Below are 10677 nucleotides of genomic sequence, written 5' to 3'. Positions count from 1 at the left end.
TCAGTTATGCGGTAATTATTGCGGGGCATATTAATTGTAATTTAATAAAAGTAACTTCATAATAATAATAGGCCTAATAAAAATAAGAATGTAACATGGCTACATTAATTGGAAATGCCAAATCCTCTTAATATTGCCAAACATTGATGTTTTTGACAATATCTCTGGCTATCTTCGATACAAGATCATCGTCTTTCGACGCACCACAGCAAGGGGAGGTTATCACGGGGCAGACAGCATGTTGCCTGTTACGTCGTTTGGGCTGCCTATTTACGGTGTGAAATTTACAAACACACTTAATGGAACATGATCTTTACTTAATATCATAATGATTTTTGGCATAAAAGAAAAATCTATAATTTTGACATATGACATTCAGCGCTGTGAAAAAATAGGCTTAATAAATGCACGAAAACACATCACTGCCAGGAGTTTTTGCCCTAATTTCAAGAGCTGGTTTAAATGCATAAAACTATAGTTTATGTAGCCTATATATTAACGTTAAAGGAATATGATGGCATCCGCTGGACGCCACTCTCTCATGAACGCACGTACGACAGTTAGCGGAAGCTAGAGATTAATGTTTATAAAGTTGTAAATATGGATATATGCATGGCTTCGCTTCAGAAAGTCTTTATTAACCCCCCGGAGCCATGTGAACTTCTTTTATAATGGATGGGTGCCATTTTTTGGACTTCAAATTTTGATCTACCATCCACTCCCATTATAAGGCATGGATGAGCCTGGAAATTATTTAATATAACTCCGATTGTATTCATCTGAAAGAAGAATGTCATATACACCTAGGATGGCTTGAGGGTGAGTAAATCATGGGGTAATTTTCATTTTTGGGTGAACTATCCCTTTAAGTTGTAAATATGGATATTTTTCTTACACAAATGCATCGCGTCACTTCAGAAGGACTTTATTAACCCCCCGGAGCCATGTGAACTTCTTTTATAATGGATGGGTGCCATTTTTTGGACTTCAAATTTTGATCTACCATCCACTCCCATTATAAGGCATGGATGAGCCTGGAAATTATTTAATATAACTCCGATTGTATTCATCTGAAAGAAGAATGTCATATACACCTAGGATGGCTTGAGGGTGAGTAAATCATGGGGTAATTTTCATTTTTGGGTGAACTATCCCTTTAAGATTAGTTTTATCATGCAAACTACACTATACAGCATGTTATATGCATGTGTGTGTGGGACAGAGGGACCGCATCACAGCAGAGTATGCTGCCCATATCATAAATCAAAGCACATGAGAGACAGTTGTCGGAGAACACCTGAAAAACGTGACCGAATGAAGGATATTCGTCTGTATTTGCAGTACACAAGCCGGAGTTCAGCTGCGCGCGACAAACGCTGCCAGTGTGGAAGCTCAATGGGCACGTGCTGCTCCCGCTCTGCATACGCACAGCTTCTGCGCTGCCTCCGCTCTGCTTGCGCATCTAGTGTGAAACCGGTGTAAGGCGCAAATTCTACACAGCATTCTGCGCCCTTAAAGGCACCGCAGAAAGGCGACAGGACAAAAAAGACGCTTTTGTATTGTTTATTTGCAAGTGTTCAAACATTTTAGCGACTGTCCCACATACAACATTACTTAAGGTAGAACCGTAATGATAATACTACCGTTTAAAAAATACAGTGGCATTGCCAGTATTTTGGAGCCTTTGTAGCCTATCGCGATACTACCGTAGTACCGGTAAGCCTCACACAGCTTGTCTTTTGCTCTAACAACATTATGAGCTTTGCTGCTATAAATAGCATGCAATAATGCAAGTTAAAAGGTTACCAAGAAATGACACTGTACATTTATATATTACAAAATATTTTTTTTAGCTGCCAAGATTTCCCCTTTAGGCTTCCCTTTTATGATGGAGCTAACATCCTTCCTGACTGTTAATCCCCCATACATTTCCAATAAAGACTGTGATGAAATGCAAATAGATTCAATTACATTTGGGAGAGATTTTTATCCAAAGAAACTTACATTGCATTCAAACTACAGATTTTATCAGTTCATGCATTCTATGCATGCATCCTTATAATTAGACTCATGACCTTGATGATGCTAGGAATGCAGAATAGAAAATAATCTGAAGGACAAAATTACTTAAAGTACTTTGCAACCACACTCATCAGCTGTACCACTGTACTCCCAATTTGAGTACAAATCATGGGGGAAAAAGCTGATAACTTAATGGTTACTTTATTTTTATATACAATCAACTCAACATTTTTATTGGTAAAGCAACTCTAATGGTGCATCCCAGTTTCTAGATATTTTTAAGAGATGAGGTGATGTTTGGAGGTTTTAGATTCTTTCATATCCATCAAATTGGGTATATCACATCATCCCAACATCTTGAGGTATAAGACTTTCGGTTGACAAAATTTGATAGATAATACAGACATTATAGATTTAATGTCAGTTTCAACATGTAAGTGTAGACTGTAACAAGGGTGATTTTGTCATGTACACACTTAAAAATAAAGGTTCTTTATTGGCATCTATGGTGCCATGATGAACATTTAACATTCATGGAACATTTCCATTGCACAAAAGTTTCTTTACAGTGGAAAAGGGTTTTTCAAATTATTAAAATGTTATTCACACACACACACACACACACACACAGTAGAGCATGCCATTAGCATCACTGTTAGACATTTCTGTAATTTCTATTTACTGTATATCACCCAGTATAATACTGCAAATTCCCTTCACAGTAAATAACTGTAATTCCCTTTGCATCATGGGAATTTACTGTGAAGTCAAACATCACATACAGAGACTTGTTTTTTGTTTTTTTAAATTGCTGTATACTACTGTATTTGCCGTAACAGCCTCTTTGGCGCCATTCCATTGACGTTTTGTATTTTCCTCATTTCTTACATTTGGATTGGCAGGGTTTGCCTTACACCGTGTCTACAATGCCACAACAGCTCGAGACTGTCTGTCTACACTGGACGTGTTAAATCGCTTGTAACGATTGACAAATTATACTACTGTATGTCAGAAATATACCGGGGCATCAGTTTACTGTCCGGCATCCATTGTAGATAGTATCACTGATTATAATTGGTTCTATAAGAAAGACATCAGAAAGACCAGCAAACAAGGTCCTAAATATATTTATGTATGCCTGTATGGATTTTTTTGTCAGTTTTTTTGCACACCAGTTTAACCTAGTAACATTTACTCGTAAACATGGTGGTAACAGAAACTTTAACACCGTAAACTGCACTGTCGTTTCAATTATCAAATGATTTTGTCAGCTTATTGAATTACCAAATTAAAATTATTTTAACGAGCAATGCTTATCTTATATTAACATTAAGTTAACTAAAGTGAAATTTTGTTCAGGTGTTAACGTTGGCCAGCCTATTGAGAAAATAAAATCGTATGTTAGCTAGGTTAAACAAAAGTTTTACGGCCGCCTTTCAGTTTTAGCATTAGTTTGTTAGTTTAATAGAATTTAAGATTTACTGCATTGTTTGTGTGTTTTAAAGGCAATGAAGCATCAAGAAAGACATGAGCAGGCCAGCCACGCTGAGACTGATAATTCATGGTAAGAGAAGAACTTCACTATGATTTTGAGAGGTTTGTGTATTCCATATGGGGTTTTCCTTCTAAAAATGTGTAATTTCTTCTTGTTTTTCAGGGAACATATTTCTCTTTGTAACAAAGTGGTTGGTGAGCAAAGGTGGCCTACATTTTGGAGCAGCACCTGGGATTTGAAAATGCCTTATATCTATTCTTTGACTGATTATATTTTTCCCCATTATTTTTCTGTTGCCTGAATATTCTTTGTGAGGATAAATCCAGAGGATACAACATAATGCACTGTAAAAAGTCATAAGACAGGAGAAACTGTGAAGATGCACTGTTCCAGCATTGGAAGACTGTGTATTTCTAAGTGTTATATACACAATGTTTTAAATAAAGAATTTAATATTTTGTAATAATTGTGTCTGTTTGAATTGAATGTCAGTAGTACCTATGTAGGATAAAAATAAAATTAATTCTATATTAAAAATGATAAAATCTACTGAAATCTATATTCAAATTAATGAATTACAGTAGTATACTGATGTATTACACGATTACAGTACCACAAAGTTACTGCAAAACTGAAATACAGTTATGGTACTCTAAATCTTAATTACAACCCTTTGAAATGTCTAACAGTGATCATTGGTTTGATTCCCAGAACTGAAAAATTGTATACCCTGTATAAAAATGTCTGCCAAATGTATATAGTACAAGTAAATGTGTTTTGAAACATCTTGAATTGTTTGCTTTGAATTAACTGTTGATATTAAATGATCATCAAATGATTGTGACATTGCCAACTGGAAAGATGATCGTTTGTTGTGTTCTTGTGATGAAATCCTTATGTTCTCAGTACATGTCACAATAATTTTGTGTTTGAAACAATAGTTTTAAGAAAGAAAACGATACAGACATCCTAATGTAAGCAGCTAAATCTACAGCTTTTAAATGTGTTGAAAATGTTATATATTTTTGAGTTTTATAAGCTACTAAGAGTTTTGAAAATGTACCACTTACCCTACAACTTGTTAAAAAAAAGTAAACTTCCGAAACGGAGCTGGTTAATAATGTCGTATGAGTACGTACTGAAGCAAGAGTTGATGAAGCCGTACCACATGCAGCCGTGCCGTCCGAGCAGCCACCGTTCCCGCACACTGGATGCGAAGCTCAGGGTCGTCCCGAACATACACACCAGCATGTCACTGACGCTAATGTTAAGAAGCAGCACGTTAACTGGCGTCCTGAGCGTCTTAAACTTACAGAAGAGGACTAATACGATAAAGTTATTGAAAAAGCCGAAAGTCATGATGAATCCCAGGAACACTGACAGGGCGATGAAGCCCGTGCGTGAGAGCGTCTCCACTGGCGAGTCGCTCCAGTCCTCATCCAGAAGAGGTAACCCAGTCAACAATTCGATCTCACAATGATGTCACCATGAGCTCACATGATTCTCATGGTGTGGTCACAATGTGTGTGTCACAGTGAGCTAAAAGTGTAACCACACAGCGCACTCACTGTGTGCTCATACTATGCTCCCAATGTGAGGTCACTGCACACTCACTGTGTGCTCATACTATGGTCACAACGTGAGGTCACTGCACACTCACTGTGCGCTCATACTATGTTCGCAATGTGAGGTCACTGCACACTCACTGTGCGCTCATACTATGTTCGCAATTTGAACTCACAATGAGCTCACCTATTACTCACACTGTGAGGATCGCAGTATGAGGATCGTTTGAGTTCATAATGAGCTCATATACTACTCAAACTGTGAGGATCACAGTATGAGGATCGATTGAACTCACAATGAGCTCATATACTACTCACACCGTGAGGATCACAGTATGAGGATCGTGTGATGTCACTGTGATCATCGCATGATCTCACGTGTTGACTGGGAACCGATCTTCCTCGCTCATGTTAAAGCTGTAATTTAAATCAGCCTGCTCGGAAAACATCATTAGGAATAGTTAGAAAAGTTATTTTGAGTCCGTGCTTGATTTCTTGAGGTAAGAGCCTCTAATTTATCCGTTAGTCTCCTTTAGTGAACACCCCAGCGCAGCCCGGCGCATCAGCATCATGATTCGGTACAGATGATGATGATGATGATTCTCATTGACAGCGCTCTTCACCTTTCAGAGCACTTTGGACTGTTGACAAGTGCGCTTCGCTTGACGCTCAAAAGAGACACACAAGCCGATCTAGGTAGCAATCAGACGGTTCTGCTCATTAATTAATTTCCGCAGTATCCATCAGAGTTTTTGAACTAGTATCAGTTTTTCACGAGGTCGTAGTGCGCGTGTCGCTGCAAATTAATGTTGACCGTTTGGTGTCCGTTCATGTGCTACTTCATTTGTCTGCACATTGTTGCATTCTAGAGGCAAAATGTTCCCTTCTCAGTCCCAGCTGTGAACCCGTCGTTCAGTATTTCAGCTGAGTGCGCGAGCTTTGCTCCGTGGACGCGCAACAGGCGTGTAATATAAAGGCATCTTGACGTCATGAGAGAGCGTTATGAGCTTATTGTAGTTGACCTACAGGAGACGACCTAATAGGTACATAATACCACTGGCGATTTTGATCTGGTGGGTTTGCTGCCAAAAAGCTCTCTTTTTTTAGTTCCATCTGACCATAGAAGCCAGTCCCATTTGAAGTTCCAGTCGTGTCTGACAGCTGAATATGCTGGAGTTTGTTTTTGGATGAGCAAGGAGGATTTTTCTTGAAATCCTCCTGAACAACATGTGGTGATGTAAGGGCTGTTGTTTTTTTTACACTCTAAAAAAATGCCGTAAATTTTTTTTTTAACCCAAATTCTGGTTTTAGCCTGTTGGGTTATTTTATTATTATTTTTTTTACATTTTTCTGCAATTGTACATTTTTTTACAGTTTTCTGCACTCAAACTTTTTTACCCAAATGCTGGGTTCAGCTTATTGGGTGATTTTTAATAATATTTTTTACCCAGGTGCTGGGTAGTTTTTATGTAACTCAGATGCTGGGTCATTTTAACTGTCAAATGATGAACCCCCTCACACACCTACCCAGTGCTGGGTCAGTGTAACCAAAGACTACAGAATACCCAAGACGTGTCACTCGAATAGTTTTGAATGGGGGAAAATGCAATGCTCAATATATACTATTTCAAGGACGTAAGCAATAACAAATGCATTGGAATGCTACTATTGAAATCATAGATATGTATGGCTATAGGTAGATGCCCCATTTGACTGCGCCAAGCACATAGACGCGTCCGCCATCTTTAACAGTCAACTTGATGTCATTCACCATAATAATCAATGAATATTCGAAGATGCCACAATCCTGCACAGCTGATGGTTGTAAAAACTGCTGGGATTTAAATTCCCGAAGAAACGGGATAACATTTCACAGGTGAAAATGTATTGGTTTGTGTTTTTAAATGTATTAACTCAATATTACAAGTTTTGAAATATTGATAACTTATTAGTTAGGTCTACACAACAACACGTTGAGCTCTCTCGGCCACCGAACACGAGGGTTCACAGACCATCAGCTGTAATGGTGAATGACGTCAAGTTGACCCTTCGAATATGGCAGATGGCTTACATATAACAGCCCATAGAAACAGTTGCTAATGAGGCATGTACGTATACATATCTATGGTTAAAATGGTCTATAGCCACTCTATCGAAGGAAGTCCTGCTTTCTGAGTAAAAGAGCCAATCGCGAATTGGTAAAGTCATTGCGTTACTGCAGCTGCCGTTAGAAGTCCCAGTTGCTATCGAAACAGTAAGCGTTCTGAGATGCACGCTTAGGATTGCGCATGCGCATTGGCTGATCTAGCCTGAAAAATAAGCTCTTTTAACGCTATTCACCAGATCTACACTCAAAGCGAACGACACGCCAGTGCCACCACGGAAGTTTCACCTCCAGTCAAACAAATGTGCGACCAGGGCTGAATGGATTAATGAATGAGGCATTTTATATAGCGCTTTATTGTGTATTGCTGTACAACCAAAGCGCTTTACAATCATGTCATGGGATCTCTCCTCAACCACCACCAGTGTGCAGCATCCACCTGGATGATGCGACGGCAGCCACAGTACAACGGCGCCAGTGCGCTCACCACACACCAGCTATAGGTGGAGAGGAGAGAGAGATAGAGCCAATTCATTGGATGCAGATTATTAGGTGACCATGATTGACAAGGGCCAGTGGAGGGAATTTGGCCAGGACACCGGGGATACACCCCTACTCTTTACGAGAAGTGCCATGGTATTTTTAATGACCACAGAGAGTCAGGACCTGGGTTTAACGTCTCACCCGAAGGACGGTGATTTTTACAGTATAGTATCCCCGTCACTATTCTGGGGCATTAGGACCCACACAGACCACAGGCTGAGCACCCCCTGCTGGTCTCACTAACACCTCTTCCAGCAGCAACCTAGTTTTCCCAGGAGGTCTCCCATCCAGGTACTGACCAGGCTCAACTCCCTGAAACACGATGCGAATTCGCTGTTATATGTGACAGACCCTGCATTCCATTCAGAAGGGCTAATCCCTATATGCCCTAATCCCTTCAAAGGGTTTACCCTCCGGAGTGAGAGCTTCGAAGGGATGAAGGGTGTAGGAGTCAAAAAAACTATTTTTTTGGAACGCACTTCTGCGTCACCTTAACAAGACGATCAAGGAGGCGCTTTCGTCACACATTTTGTATGCTGGTTGACCCCCCCAAAAAACACGCTCGGAATGAGATTGTGCAAGCTGCGCCTTTTGTTTAACGTTATTTATTTATTTGTTTATTTTTGGTTTATCGCACCAAGGCCAATGGATATTACTTCATAAGCAATTGTTTTTAAATGGATACATTTTGCATATGCATAATTAATGCCATGTAGTTCTCAGTTGTGCCATACAACTTATACGCCAAATTCACATAAATACGCCAAACAACACAGTGAGAATAAAAGGTACACCTTCTTTCTTTGCGTGAACATTTGAGTGTAGGCTTTCTGACCCCAAGACTCAACTAATATCTGCAATTCTCCAGCTGTGATCCTTGGAGAGTCTTTGGCTACTCAAAATCTCTTGCTGTGCATTGGGACGATACACGTCCTCTTCTAGGCAGATTTGTTACATCTTTAATTGATTGGAACTTCTTAATTATTGTCCTGATGGTGGAAATGGGGCTATTCAATGCTTTATCTATTTTCTTACAGCCACTTTCTATTTTGTGAAGCTCAACAATCTTGTTCTGCACGTCAGAACTATATTCTGTGGTTTTACTCCTTGTGATGGATTATTACGGGAGTTTGACCTTTGTGTTTCTCATATTTATAATCCTGTGGGACAGGAAGTCATGGCTGGACAATTTCATGCTCCTAGTCACCCTGGTGTGCTAAAAAAAAAAAAGTAAATATGAATGGGAATATATTTTATAAGAATATCTAGGGGTGACATTTATTCCATAATGTAATTTTCCCCCCACTTTCAATTGTTATACTTCAATGAAAGTTAGAATTTTGTGAATTTTTTTTGAATGAAAGATAAAATTTATTTAGATTTTTCACAGTCGCCTTTGTGCATGTTTACCAAGGGTGCCAATAGTAGTGGAAGGCACTGTCTCATTCATTGTATCTAATACACATTTATGGTAAACTGTAATTTAAGGTAAATTACAGTTACTATAGCATTTGTACATTCTTCTTCTGTTAAAATGAAACAATTTTTTTTTGCTTTCAAGAAAATCACTATCATTAAAATTTGCAAGTAAAACAAACAAACATTAACCTAAGACTGGTTAGAAGAATACTAATGTGTAAATGTGTTTCCATACATCACTGTGTGCACATTCAATAATATATTGATTGATTAATCCTGCTGATGCCCAAGGGAAATAAAGTAAAGCTACAATGCTATACTATTGTTTGAGCAGGTGTGATTTACAGTTAAGTTTGTTGCATACATGAAGATGGTTTTAGGATGTTGTGTCTTGATATTTAAACAAAAAAGCTGTGTCTTTATTAAAATTCAAGATTTATCAGTTCTTGTTTTCGTTTTATTTGCACCCCAACATCCTTCTCCATCCATTCTCACTTTCATGATATTATAATGTTTTCCCCTCTATCACTAAATAGGCTGCATACTACTGTTTTCTCAGTAATGTTGGACATAATTTAATAGTAATGTTAACAGTATTGTTACGTTCCCCTTTCCCCAGCACTTTCCTCAACTCCCTCGCTAACCAAAAACAGGGATGAACAGGGACTACAAAACAAAAATGGCACCCTCGCCCTACAGCTTCCAATTTAACAAAGCAAATGAACAATTACAATACTTTTTTAATACCTTGAACTAAGTTAGAGTAGTCACACTACCTGCACAGTAGCAGCACAACACTGCTGGACAACAGGAATACACTATAACAATCAAAAGTGTTTATGAAGAAATGTCCCAAGTTTGCACCACACTCAGCAAACTTCACAAACACCAACAAGTCTGGAGCAGGGGAGAAGTGAACCTCCCTCCAAATCGTTTCTTCTGCTCTTTTGTAGGTTTTGCGTCTCTGCAGCACATTCTCTGACGAGCACCACCTGTGGGCAATTTGCTACTGCCAAGCAAGCAGATAAAGAGAAAGAGAGAGAGCACCTACACAGGATAACATGACCACACCCAAAGGGGCTGGAAAAACACTTAAAAATAAATATAACGCATGCATCCTAGGGATGTAACACCCCCACCACTAAGAATACAAACCGAGGTTTGTAGCAAACACTTACACTCTTACCACACACACTAGGAAAGAGGATATAAGAGACAACGAGAGAACAGTACTTCTATGCTCTTGAGAGAGCATCTGCCATAACATTTTCCGTGCCCTTCTTGTGTCGAATATCCAGGTTATACTCCTGGACAGCGAGAGCCCACCGCAACAAGCGCTGATTGGTACCTGACATGCGAGAAAGGAATACCAAAGGGTTATGGTCAGTGTACACAAGGATAGATTGAGGACCGTTTCCCAAATAAACCTCAAAGTGTTGAAGTGCCAGCAAAAGTGCCAGAGCTTCCTTTTCAACCACACTGTAGTTTTGCTGGGTCTTGGAGAACTTTTTAGAGAAGTAGAAAACTGG

At 39.1% G+C, this 10677-nt stretch overlaps 1 protein-coding gene and 1 long non-coding RNA gene across 2 annotated transcripts in view; one reads left to right on the top strand and one right to left on the bottom strand.

The window, feature by feature from the left end:
• Positions 1–3745, top strand: part of LOC107721600 (uncharacterized) — a 34585-nt gene extending 30840 nt beyond the window's left edge. Inside the window, exons 2-3 of the long non-coding RNA XR_001637722.1 lie at positions 3528–3586; positions 3680–3745. This is a non-coding gene — a long non-coding RNA (uncharacterized LOC107721600). The remainder of the gene's footprint in view (positions 1–3527; positions 3587–3679) is intronic.
• Positions 1–5649, bottom strand: part of LOC107721599 (opsin-3-like) — a 51006-nt gene extending 45357 nt beyond the window's left edge. The window contains exons 1-2 of the mRNA XM_016529698.1: positions 5469–5649; positions 4657–4987 (exon numbers count right to left, since the gene is read on the bottom strand). Of these exons, the coding sequence (XP_016385184.1) occupies positions 4657–4987; positions 5469–5534 (397 nt within the window). The 5' untranslated portion in view covers positions 5535–5649. The remainder of the gene's footprint in view (positions 1–4656; positions 4988–5468) is intronic.
• Positions 5650–10677: the final 5028 nt, after the last annotated feature.

The sequence above is a fragment of the Sinocyclocheilus rhinocerous genome, unplaced genomic scaffold (genome assembly GCF_001515625.1).
Source record: "Sinocyclocheilus rhinocerous isolate Xijiao unplaced genomic scaffold, SAMN03320098_v1.1 scaffold30, whole genome shotgun sequence".
NCBI classification, from domain to species: Eukaryota; Metazoa; Chordata; class Actinopteri; order Cypriniformes; family Cyprinidae; genus Sinocyclocheilus; species Sinocyclocheilus rhinocerous.
Note: the sequence above shows the minus strand (reverse complement) of the source record. Positions and strands in the feature narration are given on the sequence as shown.